At 52.1% G+C, this 25,893-nt stretch overlaps 1 protein-coding gene across 1 annotated transcript in view; it reads right to left on the bottom strand.

Annotated features, from left to right (window-relative positions):
* Nucleotides 1-8,434: 8,434 nt before the first annotated feature.
* The window catches only part of MN1 (MN1 proto-oncogene, transcriptional regulator), a 46,901-nt gene continuing 29,442 nt past the window's right edge, over nt 8,435-25,893 (bottom strand). Inside the window, exon 2 of the mRNA XM_059894826.1 lies at nt 8,435-11,358. Within this exon, the coding sequence (XP_059750809.1) occupies nt 11,177-11,358 (182 nt within the window). The 3' untranslated portion in view covers nt 8,435-11,176. The remainder of the gene's footprint in view (nt 11,359-25,893) is intronic.

Raw genomic sequence — 25,893 nt, 5'->3', positions numbered from 1 at the left:
CCTGGCCTTGGTGCCTCAGTGAGCCCCTTGTCCTCGAGGGGCTCAGAACTCTTGAGGGTTCCTCCCTGGGACAAAGGCTGCTTGGGGCGGCTGGCGGGGCTCCGGAGGCACAGCCAGTAAGAATGTGCTCCCACGGGTGAGATTCCCGTGGGGTCAGGCTCCCCCAACATGGCAGGAGGGGCTGTGATGATGGGACCAAGGCTGCAGCCACAGTGCTTGGTGACACTGATCCGCAGTCCCTGCGGCACCCCAGCCCCCCACTCCAGCCCCCATCCCACCGGCCAGATCTGCAAGGCTCCAGCCCCAAGAGGAGGGAGTTCCCACCTCCCACAGGAAGGCAGGAGGGGAGGCTGCCAGAGCCAGAGCCAGAGCAAGGGGAGGCATGGAAATCAGGAGCCTCCTCCTCCCCAGCCTCTTCTCCTCACCTCCTTAGCCAACAGCAGCCAAAAGGATGGGAGATTTGACTAGGACCTGGCCTGGGCAGGGAATAGAGAGAGCACTGATCCAGTGATTACTGCATGCAGGGCACGGAGCAGGGCAGACAGAGCAAAAAAGACCTGACGCCTTAAACCTGAAAGACCCAGATTGGGCCTGTGCTCTGTCACTGGCAGGCTGTGTGCCCTCAGGTAAGTGGCTACACCTCTCCGAGCTTCGTTGTTATCACCCATTAGGGGCTGGCCAATCCTGGCCCTACGCTGAGCATGATTGGGCCCCAAGATGGGGAGCTTGGCCCAGGTGACCTTGGCCAAGTGGCTTCACCTCTCTGTGTCTCAGCTTCCTTCTCTGGAAAATGGGGCTCATAATAGAGCCGGCCTCCTATGCTGTTATTATAACTCATCAGTGGAAGTAAAATGCTTCGATCAAGCCCTTGCACATAGCATCACATGAGTGCTTCCTATTATTGTTCATTATCACTACCTCCATTTTGCAAAGGGAGAAACCAAGACACACAATGGTTAATTCCACCACCAAGAGCAGCTGACATGTACCGGATGCTTGCTCAGAGCAGCCCTGTGCAAAGCCCTCTTACTGCATTTAATCCTTGCATCTCTATGCAATAGGTGCTAAAATCAGCCCCATTTTGCAGATGAGGAAACTGAGGCTCAGAGAGCAGCCGTCAGCCAGGGAGCAAGATTTAGAGCTGATGGGCTGTCTGCCACCCAGCCCCTCCCTTCTCCTCGTTACCTCCCACATCATAGAATGAGGCTAACACCCCTATCTGAACAACTAAGGGGACAATGCCAGACCTGGGTTCCAGTTCCTCCTGGGTCCCCTAGAAAAACCCTCCCTAGAAAAACAAGGTAGTCATAGGACCTTGCAGGAAGGGGAAGGTTATTCCTGCTTGCTCAAATCCCTATAAAAAGTACAAATAGAAGAAGAGCCCCATCACCCCCACAGCCAGCCCCAAGCTCGGAGCTCTGAGCTTCCCAAATGTGCATCCAGCCAGCCACTCACCTCCTGGGCGACCTCAGCCTGCAGACTGCAGGTCCCTAAACTTCACTTTCCCCATCTGTAAACTAGGAAGGATTCCGAGACCACCTCTCATGGCTACCTGAGCATTGAATGTGCTGGGCGAGCACCTAGGCAGCACTTGGAATACCACGGACGATCAATAACCCTTGGCTGGACAGGTTCTGATAACGGACAAGGGTGTTCCCCCAACTCCCACTGGAGTTCACCATTTTCACCTTTCCCCCTTTCTCTTTTTCTCTCAGGGAAGCCTTGCTTTGGGAGGTTCTGAGGCAGGTACTTGCTTAAGCCTATTTTTCAGATGGGGAAACTAAGGCCCGGAGAGGGGAACCTTGGCTGGTTAGAGGGGAATTCAGCACAGGCTTCCTCGCACCATCTGTTCAAACCACACCTCGTGCACCCTGCTGGACCAGGGCCTTCTGACGGCTGCAGAGCAACAGGCAGAATTGTGGATGGGGAGTCAGGCAGGCCTGGGTTAGAATCCCAGAAAATGGGGACAAGAAGCCTGGGCTTATGGTTGATGCTTGGGAAGTCCCCGGGCATGTGCTCAGTGAACGGCAGTCAGTATCAGCAGCAGCGGCAGCATTATTCGCAATTCCCTCCCCATCCCTGCAAGCCAGAAATTGTACTGAAACCCCAAACCATCAATACCTAAAGCTGAGCTCCCGGCTCAAGTCAGGGAGCACCACAGCCATTCCCTGGAACCTCCGGGGGTCCCCTTCCCTGCATTCCCAGACCCTGGTGCTGTCCCCTTGGGCCTGGCAGCCTCTGCACACGCAGATCTCTGTATCACTTCCATCGGCAAAATAAAGTGTGTTGAACGGCTGATAACCAGTGAGGGTTGAGTGGAGCCAGAGACTCAAGAGACCCTGGGACACAGGTCAGGCCCAGGTAATAAGGTAGCAAGTGGGGTCAGAATCAAAACTCTGGAATCCCAGGAGAGAACGGTGAGAAAAAGAGGATGTTTATTTCAGTTATTGTCTTTTAATGCACCAGAGGAAGAGATTCAGAGGACGGGGACTAGTTTCTGAAAGCCCCTTGCTATTCTGCCTCTCTACAAACTCTCAGCCCATCAGAACATTACCATCCTGGCCACCTCACTCTTCCTCCAATGTGCCAGAGATACTCCCACCACAGGGCCTTTGCACGTGCTGTTCCCTCTGTCCTGATATCTACTTGGCTCGCTCCCCGACTTTCTTTGTCTCTTCCCCTGGCCTTCTTCAGGGAAGAAGCAATCCTAAGCAATCCCTTGTCACCCTCTATCTCCTTCTCCTTCCTCTATCTTCTCCTGCCTCATAACAGGATTCACTCATCACCTGTTGTGGGTTTTGTGAGCACAGCCGTGAGTGGCCCCAGGAGTGTACATCAGCCAGAGTCAGAGTCTGAACAATCAGCTCCCACCCCCAGACACAAGCCCCATTCTCCACCTATTAACCCAACAGCAGCCAAAGGCGAGGAGGGCTTCGAGCAAAAAAGAGGGAACCACCAACAGCGCCTTTCATTCGACCCATATCTAGTGTGGTTCTACTGTGTGCCAGGCCCTGTGCTGGCTGCTGCAGATACTGAGGTGAACAGAACAAACTTCCTCCTGTGTGGAGCTGCCCTGCCCTCCAGTTAGCTTGGGCCCAGGTCTTGGGACAAGGGACAGTTAGTGGCAGGAGGCAGGGAGGCAGGGTATTTGGTTCTGGCTCTGTTGTTGACCTGCTGCACGACCTTGAACTGGACATTCTGAGCCTCCGTTTCTTTGCGTATAAAATAGAGAGACTGAGCAATGTTTCTGGGAAGCCTGGGGCAGGATGGCACATGAGGTGCTCAAATGCAGCCTTGAGCAATCCCCAACCTCACAGTGATGAAGTCACTCCTTTCTCAACTCTCTCCAAGCCTTTCCATTGGTGCAAGGAGGATGTCTCCACTCATGGCTGCTCAGTCTCTAACATCTTTCTCAGATGAGTTGACCTCATTTTCAAAAAAAAAAACAAGTTCTCAGGCCAGGGGCCTTCATCAGGCAACAGTGACATTGTCATGTTTTCAAAGTGTTTAGTTTAGAATTATGGTAGGACACACTGATCCCTTTCTTCTAGACTCCCTCTCTTGTCCATTCTTCAGAGAAAGCTTACCAAAATTCCCATGTGACCCCAGCTTAACATTTATCCATGTGGCAAAAGAGGGGCAACTAAATCAATAGAACAGAGGGTCTAAAAATAACCCCCCACATATACAGTCAAATGATTTTCAGCAAGGGTGCCAAAACAGTCTAATGGAGGAATGGAAAATCTGTTCAACCAATGATGCTGGGACAATTGGATATTCTGGAAATACAGAACTCTTACCTTTGCCTCATGCCATATGCAAACCTCAATCAAAATGTATCATAGAGGGACTTCCCTAGTGGTCCAGTGGCTGGGGCTCCTCGCTGCCAATGCAGGGGGCTTGGGTTCAATCCCTGGTCGGGGAACTAGATCCTACATGCCGCAACTAGGAGTTCGCATGCAGCAGCTGAGAAGCCGGTATGCCACGACTAAAAATATCCCGCACCCAGCAGCAAAGATCCTGCATGCCGCAACTAAGACCCGGCGCAGCCAAATAAATAAATAAATATTTTTTAAAAAATGTATCATAGAAAGCTCAACGTGAAAGCTAAATGTAAAACCATAAAGCTACTAGAAGAAAGCAGGACCCCAGGGAAGACACAAATGGCTCTCACCATAAAAGAAACTTGATAAAATGGACTTTGTGGAACTTGGGAAATTTTAAAACGTTTGCACTTCAGAAGACACTACGAGAAAAACCACAGACTGGGAGAAAATATTTGCAACACACAGAGAAGGGGCTTGTATCCAGAATATATAAAGAACTTTTAGAATTCAATAACAAAAAGACAAGCCATGGAATAAATAATTGGGCAAAGGATTTAAACAGGCATCTCACCAAAAAAGATATACAGAGAGCAAATAAACACATGAAAGTACATGAAACATCATTAGGGAAATAAAAATTACAACCACAATGAGATATCACTACACACACACGCTAGACTGACTAAGTTAAAAAGATATAAAGTAGCAAGTGTCGGCAAGGATGTTACAAGGAACTGGAGCTCTCAGATGCTGCCAGTGGGAATGCAAAGTGGCACAACCACTTTGAAAAATGGTTTGACAGTTTCTTAAGAAGGAAAACATGCACCTCCTATATGACCCAGCCAAAAAGTTGTACACAAATCTTCATAGTAGTTTTATTCCTAGTAACCCAAAACTGAAACCACTGACATGCATATCAACAGGTGAATGAATAAACAGACTGTGTTATACCCATACAATTAAATATTACTCAGCAATAAAAAGGAATAAACTACTGACTCATGCAACCTCAAAAGCATTATACAGAGTGAAAGAAATCAGACCCCTAAGAGTGCAGGCTGTTTGATTCTATTTACAGGACATTCAAGATTAAAGAACAGGCAAAACGAAGCAACGGTGATAGAAATCCGATCCATTGTTACTTTAGGGGTAGGTTGGTGACTGGAAAGGAGCAGGAGGGAACTTTCTGGGAAGTGTGTCACAGTGTATAATATTGATAGAGCTTTGGGTTACACAGGTGTAGACACGTGAGAACACATCAGATTATACACTTAGGATCTGTGCATTTCTCTGTACATAAATTATGCCTCAATTTTTTTAAATGTGAAAAAGGGGGAGTGGGGAACTCTGGTTAAGTAAACAAACCGAAATCTCCTTCCAAGTTGTAAAATGGTGTAGCTGCTGTAGCCAACAGTGTGACAGGTCCTCAAAAAGTTAAACACAGAGTTTCTGTATGACCAGGTAATACTGCTCCTAGGGAGATACCCAAGAGAATTGAAAAAGTACATCCACACAAAAACTTGTATGTGAATGTTCATAGCAGCACTTCCTACAACAGCCAAAAAGTAAAGACAACCCTAATTACCGTCAACTGGTGAATGGATAAACAAAATGCGGTATATTCATACAATGGAATATTATTTAGCCATAGAAAGCTGTGAACCTTGAAAATATTATGCTAAGTAAAAGTAGTCTGATAAAAAGGCCACATACTGTATGATTCCACTTATACGAAATGTCCAGAATAGGCAAAGCCATAGAGACAGAAAGTAAATTAGTGGTTGCCAGGGGCTACCTAGGGTAATTGGGATTGACTGCAAATGGGTATGGGGCTTCTCTTTGGGGTGATAAGAATGTGCTAGAATTGGACAGCAATGATGGTTGCATGACATTGTGAATATACTAGAAGCTACTGAATTATACAGGTTAAAATCATTAAAATGGTGAGTTTTGTGTTATGCAAATTTTTATCTCAACAAAAAATTTTTTCCAAGGTTCCTGGGACACCTCATCAGACTATATTATAATTGCCATATTAGGGTCTTATCCCCATCCAATGATACTTTGTTATAAATGCAGAATTGGGTATTTGCTCCCAATCACTTCCGGGTCAGGTCAGCCCAGTCTGATGACAAAAGTTTGGCATCTCTCACACCTTCTTTCTCCTTTACAGTGCAATTGTGGTGTCCCAAGTGGGGTCCTTCCTACTAATTCCCTCGTCAGTTAGGGAAATCATGTTTTACTCTGGTCTTGGGATCCGTTTCCAATCTTTTTAAAAAGAAAGTGGAATGGGGTATCTTTTTTGTACCACCTCCCAGCTCTGGAAGGGCTGAGGGCCACCTTCCACCTGACTGCTCCTTCATCATCCCCTGTGAGACAGCCCCTCAGCCTTCTGGAATCGTCACCGCTTGGTGGAGGAGGCAACCATTCCTCCAACCTGCAAGATGCACCAGCCTGAAGGTGGAGTCCCACCCTGCCCTCCCCAGGGCCAACACACACCCCAGTGTTGCAGCCCCATGCATGTCACATGATTCCCCCCGCCAACAGTACACCAGTCCGTGGTCCTTTTGGTTCACGAACCCTCTGAGACATGAATCCCTTCACTCATTCATCCATTCATTTCACACCAACCTGAAGGTTCCCAAATGCCCACCCCCAGTGGTCATCATTCTGTCACTTTTCTTCCCTTACTTGGGTACTGAACACCGTCACATACCACTGTCACTTTGAGCGGAGACCTTTAAAGGTTGAAGAGATTTTTAAGCTCCTCCAAATTACAGTGAATATAGAGGCCATGTCCTTAAAACTTTACATTCTAACAAATAAGCTGTTGCATATACTGTTGACCCTTGAACAACGAGGGGTTTTGGGGTGCTGACCTGCCCTTAGCCGAAAATCCACATATAATTTACAGTCGGTTTTCCTTATATGTGGTTCCTCCATATCTGCGGCTCTGCATCCATGGATTCAACCAGTTCTGATCGTGTACTACTATAGTGTTTACTATTGAAAAAATCTGCATATAAGTGGACCCATGCACTTCAAACTCACATTGTTCCTGGGTCAACTGTATAAAGAAAACTTCAGGAACTTCCCTGGTGGTCCAGTGGCTAAGGCTCTGCGCTCCCAATGCAGGGGGCCCAGGTTCAATCCCTGGTCAGGGAACTAGATCCCACATGCTGTATCTAAGAGTTCGCATGGTGCAACTAAGAACCCATGTGCCACAACTAAGATCCGGCGAAGCCAAAATAAATAAATAATATTTTAGAAAAAGAAAACTTTAGAAACTGAAGGGAAGAAATTCAACAAAATTTCTGCCAAATTAGGGTCCATTGTATGTTCGGATGAATAAGGTGAACTCCTGTTCATCCTTCAAAATCCTACCTGGGCATGACCTGCTGGAGGAAGACTTACCTATGCCTCCTACATGGGGTTCATGGATCTCTCAGAGTGACATTCATCCCTTGTACCACCGTGGGTTACTGGGCATATAGCCCTCGCAGTTACCTGTCAATTTACTCGTCTTGTTTATCTCCTCCCCACCACAGTTCCCCCTCTGTAGACTAAGGCTCTGCAATGACCTCAAGTCTGAGTCTACAGTTGCCAGAGTGAAGCCGCTGCCCAAAGAGTGGCCCATAGGACAGCCAGAGCTTTTGCAGGGCCTGTGAGCTAGCGCTCATAGTAACCTTCAAGCTAGATGTGATTTGCTCCATTGTAGAGACAAGGAAACGGAGATGGGTTAAACCACTTGCCCATAGCCCACGGCTGTAAGCCGAGGAAGCAGCATCCGACACCGAACAACAGCCCACCTCCAAACCACTGTCAGCTGTGCCGTGAGCTGATCATGGCGTGATGTTAACAGTTTATGCATATGGAGCCCTCCCACGGGCTGTGTCCACACAAACCGTCTCCTATAATGACTCCATGAGTTACTCATTTCACAGATGAGGAAAAGCAGGAACTGAGAAGCTACGAAACTTGCAAGAGGTAACAAAGCTTACTGGGATCTGAATGCCGGGACCCAAAAGAATAACCATCACACAGCACAGCCACCTGGATGGCTTTCCACCCCCTGCCCCTCCCCTCCCTCCTGCACCAGTGGTTCTCAGCCCCAGGGGTCATGCCCCGCACAGGACATTGGGCAATGTCTGGAGACATTTGGGGTTGTCACAAGGGAGGGGGGAGGAGAAGAGATGTTACTGGCATCTAGTGGGTGGAGACCAGGGACGCTGCCAAACATCCTACAGTGTACGAGACAGCGGCCCCTCCCCCACCACAAAGAATTATGCAGCCCAAAGGTCAATAGTGCAAACTAGAGAAATTCTGAGATGACCCAATTTAGAACCGCATCAACACACACGTGCATACGCGCACGCACACACACACACACACACTACAGCACATCCAGACCCCCATGGAATTTGAAGAGACCCATGGAAAAAGGGGAGGGGGTGGAGAAAAAATGAAGCAAGCCCCGCCCACAAATGTACCACAGTCACCATTAACGTCATATTTATTGTTATTTAGCTGCTCAGGAAAACATATACAGGTATATACAATATGCATGAATACAGAAGACTGCACTTTACATATTTTTTTTAAAAAAGAAAGAAAAAAATAACACTCAATTTCATGAGCTATTGTCACAGTCTTCCAACCAAGCATTTCAGAAATGAATTTCTTTTAAGAGTCAAAAAGATTACAGGATTGCCTAACACACAGCAGAGTTAAGTTTTCATATTTTACATGTGCAATAACGTTTTCATATTCTTTCCCGAAGAGTTTTGCTATGCAGTACCGATTACCAGTGTTTGTGGAGTCTCGTGGGTTGGGTGTGTTTTTAATCTGCTTTTATTCTCTCCATTAAACCAAATTTAATGAAATAACATCCTTTTGCTTAAGGCTATTTTTAAAGCTGTTCAATTCTGGGGTCGTGGGGAGCGAGAAAGTTTAAAACTTCAGGGGTTTCCGAGGTTGCTAGGACCATGAGATGATGGCCATGAGCTGATGGACTCAACACAGGGAAAGTCAAAGACAGAAGTCAAGACACTTGGCTCCCCGGCCTTAAGCAATTAAGGAGAAATCATGCCTGTTTAAGAAATAAAAGGATGAAGCTCTCAAACAGCTGTACGTTGTGGAATCAGAGGGGGCGTGGAGTTTCGCTCAGACTATGGCTGGCTCTCCTGCAGCCCGTGGCGGGTCGGGGGGAGCTTTTCCTCCCCTTTTCTCTCCTTTGGTGGCAGAACCCGGGGCTGAGTCAGCTCCCACTTTCTTCTCACTGATCAGTTCACACCACCTGCTTCTGCCTGCCCTCTGCGGGGGCCGGGGCCAACCCTGGTCAGACTGCCCGTGCAAGAACCTCGGACAGCCCAGACTCAGACCCGAGCCAAAAAAGCCGGCCCAAGGAAAGACAGGAGGGGGGAATGGAAAGAGACAGATTTTTCTGTACGCTCTTCTCCCTTTGCTGAAAAGTTCTTTGAAATAAACAACGTGGGTGTTGTACGGTGAGCCCAAAGCCTTCAGGTCACTTGCTAAAAAAAGCCGGGTCTGCAAACTCTGGGGGCGTGGGGCGGGGGGAGGATGGAGGGGGCGCAAGGCTCAAAATGGCACATTTAGCAAGATGCTTGTTCACAGAAACTGAAATCGACTACAAGAGTTACTGATTTGGGTGAAGTGATATCAGTCACTTCTTGTCTGGCCCACCCTGGAATCTGGGTGCCTCCCACCACCCCCATGAGTCACACAAGCCCTTGGGAGTCATCAACAGCACCCAAAGGTGCCCACCCCTGCCAACACTGGGCCTCCACTGACCACCGCCCTGGGAGGACCAGGTGACAGGCCTCAGCTGGGTCCAGGAGCCCTGCTCTCTGCTGCCCTGCTCGCCCAGCTGCTCCCTCACCTCTGCTCAAAGAAGTTATCCCTTCATGAGATGCACGGGACGTGGCTCTGGTTTTGCAACAGGCTGAGATTAAATCAAAAGGGGGAGGGAGGATTCCTGGGTTTAAAAAAAGGCCCAAGAATCAAAGTCACTAGTTCCAGTGCCTTTCTCCCTCCTCTAGCCCTCAGGAGTCTGCAAACCTCTGCAGAGGATACACACAGGCTTGGAGGAAGGGGGCTTGGTAGGCAGAGCCTGGGGGCTCCTTCACTCAACAAGCCCCTCGAAAAGTGCTGGCGAAAGCCTGGTCCTTCCCAGGGATGGGGGGCTGCCCAGGTTGGAGATGGAACGGGAGAAGTGTGGGAGATAACCCAGTCCTGTTCCTTCTTCTTCCCCCAGTGCCTGGCTGGGAACAGATGTCAGGAAAGGTCAGGGCTAAGAATTGATCCTTCAACTCCAGCACCCAAGACCCAGCCGACATGGCCGTAGCAGAGCCGGGAGCCTGCAGCCTCTAGAGGCTCTGCAAGCTGGACAGGCACCATCCCCACGCGGACGAGGGCTGCTCGGCACAGCGTGAAAATTCAGAGCCTGGGCGTTCGTGCAGAGGCCCAGAAAAGGAGAGAAAACACCACTGTTGAACATTCCGACTCCTTCCCACAGAGCGGACTGGATACGTCATCACCTCCATGGCAGTGAAAGGCAGCTTCCAGCAGAAGAGAGAACGGAGCTGAAGGCTGAGGGTGTGTTTGTGGGAACGAAAATATATATCTCTATTTTCTTAGGGAACAGACAAAACAAAATCCCAGGCGGAATACCTAAGGGGGGCATTAATTGTTTGGCTCCTGCCTGACTGATGACAGTTGGGTGTCAATATATAATATTGTGATGACAATTTGACTCTCACCCGGCAATATTCCAGAACTACTATTCTCCAGGATTTCCATTTTAATAAGCAGTGAACAAAGCAAAAAGGAAAAAAAAAAAAAAAAAAAAAACAGGCAGTGGGGAGGGAGGTGGGGAGGAGCAAGATTAAAAGAGAATAAAAAAGGAAAGCAACTCTTGTCTTATTATGAAATAACAATACTTGGACATACAGCAGCACGAAAATAAAACAAGGAAAGAGGTCATCTAAAAAACGTATGCCAAGATTACAGAAAAATGGGAATTATCTAGCAGGAAAAAGGCTTCAGCAAAAGTTTGCTAACTGCAGAAGGGTTAACACTGGTAACATACCGTGGCAGACAAATTTCTTTTTTAAAAAAATTTTTTGAGGTTTTTTTTTTTCCCTTTAAATTAACCCTTTCCGGTCCATATGCCACTAAGCAGGTACCAACCTAGAAAAAAAATCATCCACTCAGCAATAGTGGCCCTTTCAAATTAACAGGGCGGGTAGGGGTGGGGTCAGGTGGAGGGGGGGGAGGAGAGAAAAGGGGGAGGGAAGGGCCTGGTTGGGGAGGGGGTATTTCTCGTCAATTCAAGTTAGGGCGGCCACGAATGTCCCGAATCTGTTGGAAATGTCGGAGTGCAGGGACCGCCAGGTGGGCACGGAGGCTCGGGCCTTGGCATCGCCCACGTCGTCTGTGCAGTGGACAGACAGGCACTGCAAGTGGCTGCCGGGCTGGGTTGCCGAGGCCTTGTTCGGAGGGAGGTCGTGGGCTGCAGAGAAAGGAGGAAGAGAGGACGTTAGCTGTGTGCTTGACTCTGCAGGAGGCCCTAATGGGGGTAAAGTGGCAGAAGCAGAAGAGAGGCCATGTCCAGGCCCTCTTTTCATGCCTAAAGATGGTCTAAGGAGATCTAAAGATGTTTGGTTTGAGTCCTCCTGCCGTCATCTCTGACTTGGGCTGTGAGACCTTAGCTAAGGGAAGACCTTCTGTTGGGTCTGTTTTTCCCCTCCCCCTTGGGAAATAGGAGAGTTAGGCCAGATAAACTCAGGGTTTGCCCATCTCTGATGGACTAGAGTTCCCAAAAGATTAACTGGACCTGAAGTAAGTTGGGAAGGCTTCCTGGAGGAGACACATCCAAACTGGGCACTGAAGGATGTGTAGGAGTTCATCAGATGCAGTGAAACGGAGGAGGGGAGGATTGTCCAGGTCTCGAATACAGCCCATTCTCTTGTCATCCTCCAGACAGACATTTGCTAAGGGCCTGCTATGTGCTGGTAACTTCCTTACACAGTGCCAAACTGCTCAGAGCCACAGAGACTAAGAGTGTGGACTCCCCAACCGCACCAGTGCCCTTTGCCCCTCCCCAGCTGCTGCATGAAAGGACTTTAGGTGATAAGGGTGAGGGGGTCTATTCCTCTCCTACACCCTCAATGAAAATCCCCTCAATTTCCTTCTCATTCAGTCACACAGCACCAGAAACAGCACAGACCATAGTAATGTTTGGATTAGACTCACTTGACAGGAAAGAAATTTGACAACCATTCACACCTTAGCACGAATTATATTAGAAGAGAACAAGGAATTGGGAGTCCTGAGGCAGGGAAGGAATGGAGCAGTCATTTCAGAGGACTTCTAATTTACTGCTGCCCAGTGACCAATAGTTCTGTTCTGAGGCCTACTGAATCATGATTATTCTCATTATTCCTTTTTCAGGGCCTGACTCTCAGAGAGGCAAGGTGACCTGCCCAAGTTCACACAGCCAGGATGGGACAGAGCTGGGTTTCAAGATGGGCTGATGGTGAACTTCTGACTCAGCAGAAGTGAGAAAAGCTGGACTTGGGGGTGGGGACCCAGCTCCAGCCGAGGGAGCACACCCAGATACTGAACTCCACGACCGGCCCGCCCTCCTCAGCACACTGTGCAGGCCCAGCCAGGGCCCGGTGCCAAGCAGGAGTCACCCCGCCCATCCCGCCCTCTGGGATCCGCCTTGAGGCTTCCCCCAAGAGCTGAGCCATGGCCTGCAGAGAAAATCCTCTCAGAGGGATGGGCCCAGGCAACCAAGGCCAGGCGTGACTAACTGGGTTTGGGGTCCCCACCCTGGAGCCCCAGAGACACCCAGCTTTGGGACCTGCATTCTTGGGAGGAGCTGGGGCTGGGAGGGAAGATTCTCTCCTTTGCCTCTTCCTTCCTTCATTCAATTAATAAGCTGAGTCCCTCCTGTGTGCCAGGCGTGGTGTAAGCCTGCAGATTCCAGCAGGAAACAAGGCACTGTCTTCCTCTCCTCCTGCATCTGACGGTGAAGCTGGGAGACAGTATCGTAGCACAGTCATCTTAGAGGCACAGACCGCGGCTTAAATCCGAGCCCCACCACTGTGTGGATGGGATCCAACACTTTCCCTCTCTGAGCCTCAGTTCTATTCACTGGCAAAGTGGGGGTGAGGCTGTCTCCCTTGGGGTCTTGTAACGGATGTCCTGGCATACAGAGACATCCCCAGACACGGCTGCTGGGACTGTCATTCATGTCTGAGGTAGGGGAGGGGAGTCAGGAGGTGAGGGGTCCTTGCAACCATCTAGAAGCCTCCAAGCCTTGTCCCTTCCTTGAGATTGGCCAGCTGGGCATGTTCCTGCCCATAAAACTGGAGTCTTTGTACCCACTTCATGGACGGGGAAGCTGAGGTTCTGAGCCTGAGGTTCCAAAGTTGGTTAGAGGTGGTGGAGCTGCGATGCTGTGACCCCAGCTAGCTAGAGATACCAGACTCAGGGTCCCCTCACCCACAGTGGGCCCTGGATTCCAGCCATGCTGATGCACAGCCCTCACACCTCTGCTCCTGAGCCCACGCTTGCCTTGCTCCCAGGAACACCCTGCTGCTCAATACCTGCAAAAGGAATTTTGTTCTGAACATTGTGAGATCTAGATTGGGGGAAGGGGTAGCATCTGTCAGAGAGAGAGAGAGAGAGACAGAGAAATTCTGAAAGGAGTTCCTTATTTCACTTTACACACATTATTTCAAGGAGCCAACGCAGCAATGCTTGTGCCCATTTTACAGGTAGGAAACCGAGGCCCCTTGCCAAAGTTTGCAACAGCTAAACAAAGACAAGACCCACACGTGAGCTCCTGACACCCGGCTCCCTTGCTCTGTGGCTGAAGCACCAAGAAGGTAGACACAGGAGGACTAGGGCTCTCATGGGAGCTGGGTTTGCTCAGCAGTGGTTGCAGACTGCTCCAAATGGCCAAATTTCCTAAAGATGTTTTATTCCCGAGTTACAGACGACTCAAACGCATGCCGTGCGCCAAAACCACAGACAGCTGCTCTTCTTACTCGGGGTGGATTTAATGAGGGCGTCGCAGGCACACAGTTGAACACTTCCGTGTATTATCTAATTCCCTCCCCCAGCAAGCCCGGCAGCTGGGTGACCCTTCTCCCCACTGCAGAGGGGGCACCTGGGGCTCAGAGAGGGTGAGGGCCTTGCCCCACATCACAGAGCATGGGCACAGGATTCCCCAGCCTCTGCCTGGAACAAACAAGCGAGTCTGGTATCCATGGGGAATGCTTTTAGGAGAGAATATGACTCTTCAGTTCTTGACAACCCAAGCATGACCAAACTCATCCTCCCGCAGGATTCATTCCAGCTGGGGGGACCCAACACACCCTAGGACTGCGGCTCCCCTGGGCTGCCGAGTGGCTGCCGATAAATCAGCCCCACGGGAGCCGCCTCAAGTCAGGGCCTGCCCCGGCCTGGCCCAGGAGAGGCCCTCCGTCCCCGCTCCTCAGGGCAGCAGGCATGCCGGCCCCCACACCGGGACCCAGAGATAAAACCGCCCCCTCGCCCAGCTCCCAGGGCTGGGGAGACCCTGGAGTTACTCAGCGCCCGGCACTGGCAGACACCGCAGAACCTGATGGGTGTTGTCCTGTTTTCCACTGTTGGCTGTCAGTCTCCCCTGTCAGACTGTGGCTGTGTGGGGGAGGGGCAGGTTTGGCCTGTTCAGCTCAGCTGGGGCCTGTGCATTGACTGTGAAGGGCCGCTCAGCCCTATTTGACAGATGGGAAGACTGAGACCCCAAGGGACAGGGAGCTGCCCAGGGGTCACCCGAGGCCAGGTCACCAGCTTTGGGACCGGCCCTCTCCTGTTAGCCCAGGATTCCCCACAGGTCAGGCCGAGATGGAATCCCGGGTCCCCCAACCTCGGCAGCTGGCCCCCATTTCCTCATCTGTAACTTAGGGATGGTGATTCCCATGGGCCTGGCTCAAGGCAGCTGGAGGAGACCATACAAGAGAAAGAGCCGATGATGCCCTGCCTGTGGGTGGTCAGTTCCTGAGGCAGGGGTGACATTGACTCAAAATGTATAACCATGAGGTGCCTCACCCCGGGCAGCACAGGGGCTGAGATGAGAGGCTTCCGGTTCACAGGACAGGGTGGCATGCCTGCACAGCAAGGAAGGACCATGGGGCGGTTTCTAAGGTCGTCCCCCTATTGGCCAGAACAGACCACCTGAGTCCCCACGCACAGGGGCGGGGCCTGGAGCTGGGATGCCTCGCTCTTCCTCCCCCCAAAGTCTCTCCCCGCCCTTTCTCCACGTGCACAAGGCCTGGCTGATCCATCCAGCCCCTTCCCAGAACCCCCTCGCTGATCGCTGCAGACCTGGTATCAAGCTATCCAGGTACCGGCTGCTTTGGGCTCACCCTGCCGCCAACATGAGACCACATCAGATTTTGTCTTCAGTGCTTCCCCATCCACAAAGGGGATAGTAAATTCCACAAAGGAAAGGAAAGAACCTTGAGCCAGTGCCCAAAAAGTGACTGCGTGAATGACGGATGGAATTCCACTCCTCCTACGGGTTCCACAATGATCATGCCTACCGTTTGGGGAGCACGGACTTTCGTGCATCACTTCAGCTCTCAGAACCTCAGTCCTAGGAAATGGGGGAAATAATAGGACTGGCCGTCATGGAGGCAGTTACGAGGATTAAGTGAAATGATCCATGTAAAGTGCTTCGCACACAGCGCACTCCCACCGGCACCGGGAGGACTGCCTTGTGCTGTTGTCGACCAGCCTGCACGGACCAGCGGGGCTGGGACGACTGGCTGGAGTGCTAACTGGGACGGCTGAGTGACCCTTTGGCTGGCCACGGCTGAGGTAAAGGGAGAAGGGAAAAGACATGCATGTCTTTACCTGGGGACATCTCATTGTTAATTTCACTTCTGGAGGTGCCATCCATGGAGGGGGCTGAGTTTTTTTTTTTAAAGTCAGCAAAACAGGCCTTGTCACTGCCTTGCTCTGCACTCAGTATCCCCGGGAATGGGTTCCAGTTTGGGTGGGCCACGTGCTCAGGCATCCTCAGCTCCAGGGGGGGAGGGGGTGGGGGTAGCTGCCCCACCCCCCGCCCCAGTAGCTGAAGTGCTGCCTTGACGGTACCCACAGCCACCACTCTGTCCTCAAACCCTCAGAAAGGGGGCTTCTGCCGGGCCACCTCCTGTCCCTCTGCCCCCCAGAGGGAAGGCCAGATTATGGGGGTCAAAGGTGGGCTCCAAGTTGCACCCAGGTCAGGGGCTCCCTGGGTGCTAATCCAGGGTATAACCTAAGCAAGGTGTTAACCTGGGCTGTAAAATGGGAACCTACTTCACAGGCTTGGAGGACGATGAAGTGAGATCACATGTGTGAAAACTTCAGCACATGATGAGCCCTCAGAAGAGGTTAGCTGCTCTTAGGATTATTATAGTTACTATACTTTAACAGCCCAGGGCTTCGGAGGCAGGCAGAGCTAATACTGCCGCGCACCCGCCTTGTGTGTGGGGCAGTTTCTTCGTTTCCTTGGGTGCCAGGGGCCTGCCCCACCCCCTGCCCTCCGAGGCTGGGGGGCCCCCCCGGGGTGCGATCCCAGGCAGAGAGGCAAATTAGAATTCCATGCGTATTTTTAACCTGAAGCTTATGTAAGGAGCAGTGTGGGCCCCAGAACACAATAGCGAATGACTCTCGCCGGCTCACCCTCGCCAGATTCCGACAAAGGGAAATGTATTTTGGTTTTTCCTTTATTTGGACCTGGCAGGGGGTGTGGGGGGGGAAGACGCTGGTGTCTGTGACAGCTGCCACTCAGCTGGGGGCTGGGCCACTGGGCCCGGAAGCAGAGGCAGGCCGGCCGGCCTGGAAGCCGCAGGACTGAGCCACCTGTTCTCGGCACCTGTGTCCTGCAGCCCGGGAGTCCCTTAGGGCCCCCAGACACATCCATGTCCCCCCAGACGCTCCCATCTCCAAGAAAGGCCGGGCCATCACACCCAGGCTAGCTCTGGGCATCACTCTTCCCCAAACCTAGAGTCAAGCACCAGGGAGGGAAGAGCCTGCCTCCAAAATTCATCCACTGCTCTCCCGCCCCGTTGCCCCTACCCTGGTCCAGGCCCCCACTCCTGCCTGCAGCGACAACCTTGCTGCTCTCTCTGCTTCTACGCTGACCCACACACCCATCTTCCCCTGTGAGCCGGGTGAGAAACTCTGAAGCACCAACCAGAGCAGGCCCCTCTCCTGCTTAAAACTTCCATGGCTCCCCAGTGCCCCCAAGATAAAGTCTCCAGCTTCCCATGACCTGGCCTGCTTCCATCTTGGGCCTCCAGCCTCACCTCTCAGCTGTACCGTCTCTCGAAGAAGTCCTGACCCTTCCCACCTCCACCCCTCTGCTCCTGATGTTTCTTCCGCCTAGCACACACTTCTCACCTCTGCCGACTCCTACCATCTACCTGGCTGTCAGCCTCATGGTGATGTTTCTCCAACACCCCCCGCTTGCAAATGGCACCCCACCACCAGCGACCGCCTCACTGGCTACAGGGAAGCGCTGACACATCTCCCCGGGCAGAGGGGGGAATCCTGAGTTCCGAGCCCCTTAGCAACAGGCCACCAAAGATGGAAAACATCATGGGGAGACTTTGGAGTCAGATGACCAAAGTCTGTAACTCGGTCCCTGGCACTTTTCCCAGCAGGGCGACCTTGGGCAAGTCACTTTTCCTCCTTGAGACTCAGCTTCTTTCTCTACGAAATAGGATAAGGTCAGCACCCGGGTCCTCACCGAGTTCTGGCAGGTTCTATCAGGTAAAGGCCACAAGCAATCAGAGCAGGAGTAGAGAGTCTCGTCGGTGGTTAACAAAGATCAAGGCTTTTTTAAGGCAACACAAAGGCCCATCTCCAAGAACCCGCCCCTGGGGATGTGGGGGACCCAAGCCTAGCGGAACTGGTCCCCATCCCCCAACTGGAATCCTTCTGCAGAGCCTCACAACCCCAAGGAGGACCCCGCCTTGGCTGCCTGTCCACGTTCAGTCCCTGGGTCGTGTCCCCTCCTTCGGAGAGCTAGACGGGGTCTGGGGGACTCAGCGACTCTAAGCCAGATGTCAGGTGGCACAAAGATGGTCTATAATGCCATCAACTGTGCAGGAAGACGGCACACCCAAATTCCCACCCCTCTCCTTCCCCATACCCGGCAGCTTTGGGATGTTCAGAAACCTGGATGTTCAGAAATCCTACCTCCTCCCTCTGAGTCTCAACTCTGCCCTTCACCAGCTCCATGACCTTGGGCAAGCTCAGCTTGCTGAGCCTCAGTTTCCCCACCTGTAGAAGGGGATAACATTCCCACCAGTAAAGATCAGACAAGCCTGGCCTGGATGGAGACCCTGAGAGCAGACACGCCCATGGGGCTCCCCGAGGTCTCTCTGGCCCTGGCATGCAGTAGGCACCTGATAGGATTTGTGAAATATGTGAACAAAGACTCACATTCTCATCCCAGCTCTCCACCGGCTTGCTGTGTGACCTTGGGTAAGTCACTCCCCCTCTCCAGGCCTATCTGGTCCTCTCAGAAATGAATGGTGGTGAGTAGATGTACAAGCCCCCTGAATCTTTCTATCCCTTTGGGGTGATCAGATTTTACATTCAAAGAAGGCAGGAGGCTAAGGCAGGTGCCGTCCCCAAACAAGGGACAGTAAGATACACTGACCTCAGGCTCCCTATGGGGCCGGGCCTCGGCCGATCTCACTGGACCAACCCAACACCCAGGGAAAGAGGGCATTTTACAGGGGAGGAAACCGAGGTTCAGAGAGGGGACGTCACTGGCTCACAGTCACACAGCCGGCCTGTGGCAGAGCCAGGGTCACTCCCAGGTCTGTCTGATGCCAAAGTCACAGGAAAAAGTAAAATGTCGCAGCCAGACGGCAGGTACACCCTGTCCCTCCTCCTCTCTCCGGCTCTCTCGTTCCCACCCCCCTCTCCTTCTTGCTCAGTCTCTCTTTCTCCTGTTCTCTCCCTCCCTCTTTATCTTTTTCTCTCTTCCTCCCCCTCCCCCTCCCTCCCTCCCACCCTCTCTCTCTGGATCAACACTCCTGCTTTTGGGGAAAGGGCCCTAAAGCACACAGATGGGATGAGAAGGACCCCGGGTGACACAGCAGCCAAGGACACAACCCGAGGCCCCATTCAGTGCTTTCTCCATGGACGCTGCCCGAGCATTTCCACATTGGCCCCATCAGATGGGGGGCAGCACACAGCACACATGGGGGCTCCTGAGGGGCTGGTAGGGCCCCCACCAACGATCGGGAGGCCCCATGAGGGTGAGGAAGGGGCCTCGCTCCAGCCGCTGGGGTAGCTCAGCCTGGGGAGAGGTTCAGCCAGGCCCCTGAAAGCCTTCGGAAATTAATTGGAGTTGACTTGGCTGAGGGCAGCTGTCATTTAGATTGAGAACTGGCTGAGGGCTCCACTGAGGCGAAGCAGCAAGGGCATCACCAGGACCAGGCTGCTGAGAGCTGGGGGCCGGCCCGGGACTGGGGCGGGGGCCTGAATTCCAGGGATCCTCCCCAGCCCCAAAGGAGGAGGCACTGGGGTGGTGTTTGAAGACCAGAGCCCAAGGATGGACGGGGCAGGTCCCTCTCCCTGGCCTGAGTGCCTCCATCAGGCTCCTTCTCCTGGCGCCTGCGGCCACGTGGCCAATGACCTGTGACAGATGCAGCCCTGTGCACCCCCCGGGCCACTCCCCGCCTGCCTGCTGCCGAGACATGACAGGCTGGGGGGCCGTGAGCCGACCCCTCAGCCTGCACCTTCCTTCTGACAGTGTCCACAGGGGTGCATCAAGGGTACTTGTGCAGGGGGAGCTCTGCACCACGCGTCCAGAGCACCAGGCTTCAGGATTGGCTTTGGGGATGTTAACTCCTCCCAGCCTCAGTTTTCTCACCCATGAAATAGGGCTGGAGACAGTATTATTCTCATAGGGCTGTTGGGAAGATTCCAGTGATAATGCAAGCAAAGCGCTAAACACACTGCCAGGCACCAAGGCTGCCCAAGAAATAGTAGCTGCTATTAGTATTTCTAGTATGATTATTATATTGCAGATTCTCTCCAGCCCAGTCTCCAGCAGAGCCCTTCCCACTCTGTTTTCTTGCCTTCTCACCCACAATTCACCCCCATGACATTGGGCCCAGTGCTGTGTGGCCCTGGGCAGGACACTGTCCCTCTCTGAGCCCCAGTATCCTACCTGTACACTGGGGGTAACTTTACACCAGGGCCAACCCCTCACCGAGCTCCCCACTCTGCCTGGTGTGCGGTAAGCCATTCAACCATTATCTTTATAAAACAAGACAAATATACACATGTATTTCTATAGGATTAGAACCGCATTCCTTTCATCCCATTGGAAAAAAAAAATAGATTCAGTGACAAGTCTGAATTTCAAAAAGTAAGTTTTCGAAGCACTGATGCTTTGGGTGGCGGTTCTTGGGGGCATCTGCCCTGGTCACCCATCCACTGGGCTGTGGAAGCTTTGTGCTCTTTCCATGGTAGGTCGGCAAGGAGGCAAGTGGCCTGTAGGCCCAGGTAACTTCCCATAGCGCCACTGCGTCTCGAGGAAGGGCTCTGCGTGGGGGTCAGTCATGGGATAGTCATGCACTTTGGAGACAGAAGCTTAGGTTCAAATGCCAACCCTGTCACTGCCGGGCTATGTGACCCATGATCAGCTGCTTTTGACTCCCCAAGTCTCCATTCCTTTACCTAAAAAGTGAGTTTGGTCATTGCTGCCTTGCAGAGAGGCGGATGAAATGCCTGGTGTCCAGGGGATGCTCAATATCCAGTTACCATAATCATTTCCCCAAACCCGGGCCTGGGGCAGCCTGTAAGAGGGAGTCCTCGAGACGGTGATAACAGCTAAAGCATCACAAGCAAACACGTGCTCCCAGCTGTGTGCTGGGCGCTGGGCTCAGAGAGCCCCCAGCCTGGTGGAGAGACGTTCTGATAAACACGGAACTGCAGAACAGAGACAATCCCTGTCGGAGCAAAGTGGACCCCGGGGACGGGTGGGGATCCGGGAAAACTTTGTAGAGGAGAGGACACGCGAGGGGGACTTAAGGATGAGTATAAAGCTCTGCATCAAGAGAAGCGAGAGGGGGCGCTCCAAGCCCTGCTGTGACTGTTTCAGAAGAGCAAGAGGCCAGCCCAGGGACCCTGATTTAGGGCCTGGGGGACCCAGAGGAAGAGGAGGCAGCAAAGCTCAAATGGAGTCAGTCATGGAGGACTGGAAGCGTTTGGCTTTGTTCCTGCAAAGAGGAGACAAGAAGGTTTTCGAGCAGGGGAGGGGCATCAGGAATCTGTCAGAATTAACAAGAGGCTTGCACCTTATCCATTCCGGCCCTGGCATAGGACACCCGACGTAGAAACACACCCCCTTATTGGGGACAAGGTCCCTTGCTCCCCAACTCTAAGCAAGTGGGAGGATTGGATTGCAGCCCCATGCGAATGGTACTCTGAGAGAGCTCTGGTCCAGCTGGACCTGCCATTCCTCCGTGGCAGCTTCTGAGTCAGACGCCTGTAACCCACGTCTCCAAGAAACCCAGGTTGGGTCCTAATCCCAGCCCTGCCACGTCTCAGCTGGTGGCCCAAAAGACTCCACCTCTCTGTGCCTCCACGTCCCCTCCGCACAACGGATGAGATCATCATGCCCTGTGCTTTTACATCAGTGAATCCTCTCTGAGGATACAGGTGGGGAAATTGGGGCACAGAGGGGGCAGAATTGCATCCCAGGTCATCTATTGATGAGCAGAAGGGTTGAGGGCAAGTCACTTGATCCCTCTCCGTCTCAGTTTCCCTACCTGTGAAATAAGACCATACACCAACTGGGCAGTGCTGCTGGGAGATCGACATTTGATAGAATTAACCAACAGACAAGAACTAATTAGCACCTATCACGTGTTTGTTCTTTTAAACTCACTCCTTCCTCACCATAACTCTGGAGGGCAGCTTCTGTTCTCTTGGCCCCATTTCACAGACGAAGAGCCAGCCAGGGTCAGCACACTACAGCCCACGGGGTATGTCCAGCCCACTGTCTGTCTTTATAAATAAAGTTTTATTGGAACACAGCTATGCTCAAATGTTTACATTTTGTCTATGGCTGCTTTCATGCTACAGTGGCAGAGCTGAGTCATTGTGACAGAGGTTGTATAACCCACAAACCTTAAATATTTACTATCAGGCCCTTTCCAGAGAAAGTTTGCCAACCCCTGAACCTGAGGCTTAGAGAGGTGATATCACTTGTCCAAGTTCACACAAGTAGGAAGGAGCAGCCAGGCACCCAGTAGGTGCTCAATACATGCTCCTGAGAAAGGTGTTTGTATGTAAACAACTCTGATCTGTGAGGACTTGCATGGTGACGCTTCGGGAATCAGAAATGTCCTCCCCGTTCATGTGGCCCTGGTCTTCCTTCTCTGGCTATAGTGGAAACCGTCCTGCCTTCCTACTTAAAAATTAATAAAACAGTAAAATGCTGCTTGTAGGGGAGAGGGGTTATTGTGAAAAAAAACATTTTTTTTTTAATCATTCTAAAGCACGTCCATAAATGCAATGAAAGAGGAGAAAGGTGAGCTCTCTGAGGAAATGCGAGTCGCCCACATCAGGCGGGAGGAGATGGGCAGCCAGCCAGCACTCACAGCCCCGGAGTATCCCCTCTCAGCTCAGCCTCGACTCAGGGAAGGACAGAGTGATGCGCAAAGTGGACGGTGAGAGGCCAGGCAGGCAGAGAGTCCACCCCGGGGCTGGGCCAGGACCTTCTCACTGGCTGATCTCATTTATCCCCTCAACAGCCCCATGAGGACCAAGGTCACACAGCTAGAAAGTGGAGAGCTGGAATCTAAACCCAGGTCTGTGTGAGTCCAGAGTCTGTATTCTTTTAACCACCCCATGGCATCTGCTTGGCCTGGGAAGGGAGACGGGTGGAGCAGTAGAAGCTGGTCTGGGCTTGGAAGAAGCTGGTTGGTCACTCCCATCCAAACAACAGGGACCAAAGTTCCTGGGGCGCCCGGCCTGGCACACCCACCCAGGGGTTCCAATAGGTCCGGACTTGGGCTTTCTGGGTTAGAGGTGTGTCTGCCAAAAACAAACCCCAACCTGCTTTCCCTCCACCCTAGGCTCTCCTCCCCTACTCCAGGAAGACAAGCACCAGCCCTACCTGAAGCTGGCTGTGTGACTTCAGGTGCATCGCTTGCCCTCTCTGGGCTGCCACTGTGTCAGGAGTCCCGGCTGCCAGGCCTGTAACTCTATGACCTAAAGAAGCCACCCAAGGGACTTCCCTGGTGGCACAGTGGTTAAGAATCCGCCTGCCAATGCAGGGGACACAGGTTCGATCCCTGGTCTGGGAAGATCCCACATGCCACAGAGCAACTAAGCCCGTGCACCACAACTACTGAGCCTGTGCTCTAGAGCCACAACTACTGAGCCCCCGTGTCACAACTACTGAAGACCGTGCGCCTAGAGCCCGTGCTCCGCAACAAGAGAAGCCACCGCAGTGAGAAGCCCGCGCACCACAACACAGAGTAGCCCCCGCTCCCTGCAACTAGAGAAAGCCCACACACAGCAATCAAGACCCAACGCAGCCAGAGATTAATTAATTAACTAATTAAAAAAAAAAAAAGAAGCCACCCAAGTATATGTTCCCCATCCTAAATTATGCTATAGACTGATGGGAAACGCTAGCTAACCTCTACCTTGGAACGGCGGAGGGGACTGGCTCGGCCCTGTGTGTTCCTACTGGGCGTGCAACGCACACAGTGTGTCTCTGGGGTCGACCTGGAAGGCAGGGGCCATGGCATTCCTTCCAGACAGGGAGTGTGGGAAGAGGCAGGCACAAGGGTGGGGGTCAGGTGACCAAGCCGACCCCAGTCTCGCCTTCTGTCACGTTTTCCCAGGGCCAGACACATTTTGCAACACCCGCACCCCACCTCTTGGAAGGATTTTCTGGATTTGGCCTATGTCTCAGGTATGGAGAAGCAGGATTAAGACTCAGTGCCTCTCCTCCCATGGCAGAGGTCACAGACCCTTGTCCCTGTGATCTTCTGAGGAAAGCAGAACTGGATCTTAGGAAGACTGGGCTGGCTGGCGCTGTACACTGGGGAAACTGAGGCCACAGAGGGTTAAGTTGGGGGAACAAGTGTGACCAAATCAGAGGATTCTGGCCTGCCTGCTGAAGCCAGCACTCAGTTGTCTCCTCATTCAGAAGGTTTCACAGTGGAGTTTGCAGTACGCTGTCACCAAGTGGTGGCAACACTACTCTTGCCAGCTCTCCCCTGTCCTGGACCACTACTGTCACTTCTTCCTTCACCTAGCTAACAATTCCACTTTCTCCTTACTCAGGGGGGTCTCTCCAAGCCCCTCAGTGGGCTCCAATGCCCACCAGGCTATAACATCTGGTGCTAACCCCAACTTCTCATAATTGTCCTGTTCTGTGCTACTGCCTCTAGAAGGTGAGTTCCGTGAAATCAGGAGGCTTGTCTCTCCTATTCACCACTGTGGCCCTGGCACCTGGCACATAGAAGTCTCTCAACCAATATGTGCTGACTGTACCAGTTCCTGGGGGCAGGAACAAACCCTAAAGAATCATTAAAATAAGGAAGATTCAAACCACACCACCTGGGCCTCCAGACAGACCTAAATAGGAGCTTTTCAAGGCTTCCTGGGTGCCAATGAAGCAAGACTTCATTAGGAGGTTTGCCCACTGCCCCTGCCCAAAATCTACTGAGGAGGGCCACCCCCTCCAGACTATCCAGAAATGGAGGAACTGCAGCCACTTACTCTCCAGATCCCCAACCCAGCCAACAGATTTCCTTCAAAGTCTGGAGGTTAGAATTCTCCCTTTTTATTTTAGACCCCACCAGTGTGCGAGGAAGGCACAAGAAGCAGGTGCCTTTAATGGAGAGAAAAAAGCGAAGGGTCGGCTGACAAATGGCAACAATTTCCTCCTGCTGGAGGACGATGACACAGGGAGTCCCGACCACCACCCTCGCGCGGCCACCCTTCCTGCCTATGGACCCTGAGCCTGGACCTGCTGGGATAACCTCTGAGATGAGCTTTAAGTTGACACCAGGCATGGGAATCAGTTAAATTACCCTCCAGGGAAAGGAACCACACCCCAGACACCATTTTACACGTTTCTTGCATATCACTGCATTGGATCCTCTTGTTAATCTTTGGAGGGCGGAGCTGTTATTCCTTTTTTTTTTTTCAGTGTTTGCCCTTGGGTTTTGTTTGGCTCATTGTGTGTACACACGTTATTCCTTTTTAAAGGATGTAGAAACAGGTTCAGAGAGGCAGGGTGACTTGCCCAACATCACACAGCTAGGGAGTGACCAAGGCAGGATGAAGCCAAGTCAGTTTCCAAAGGCTTTCTACTTTTGCCCCACACCAGAAAGAGAGGGAGAGGGAGGAAGGAAGAGAGAAGGGAAGGAAAGAGTAAAAAATGATTCTCCCTCTCCTAAAGGCCATCACCTGGCCTTCCCTCTTGGCCCATCCACTCTGTGTCTGGAAACACCTGCCTGTTTCCTGGGGTACCACAGGATGAGGAGATGCTGGCCTCCATGTCATGACCTGACGGGGGGATCTGATCCAGACCAGGCCTTGCTCACTGCAGGGTCTGAGTCCTGGGGAACCAGGCCCCCTGGGGAGGCGAGCGGAGCAGAAGGGAAAAGCATTTATCGTCCTGTGCAGAGCTCACCCACCTGAGCGACGCTCTTGCAGAGGTGGTTTCCAGCTGCCTGGGGGCAGGTGGCTGCTGCTCAGCAACAGGCTTTCACGCAGCGACCCATCCAGAGTCCATGGCACGCTGGGGGTGTAACAAGCTGATGATCTTGGGGGCCGCTACGAATTCAGGGGCTCTGGGAGTCAAGAAGCAGGCTGTCCAGTATGGTAGCCACTAGCCACATTAATTGTTTTCAATTTAAATAAAATTTAAACATCAATTCCTCATTCACAACTAACCACATTTCAAGTGTCTGACAGCTGTCTGTGGCTAGCGGTTACCGTACTGGGC

Source organism: Balaenoptera ricei, chromosome 14 (assembly GCF_028023285.1).
Source record: "Balaenoptera ricei isolate mBalRic1 chromosome 14, mBalRic1.hap2, whole genome shotgun sequence".
Taxonomy (NCBI): Eukaryota; Metazoa; Chordata; class Mammalia; order Artiodactyla; family Balaenopteridae; genus Balaenoptera; species Balaenoptera ricei.
The sequence above is the reverse complement of the archived record's forward strand: the minus strand, read 5'-3'. Positions and strand labels throughout refer to the sequence as shown.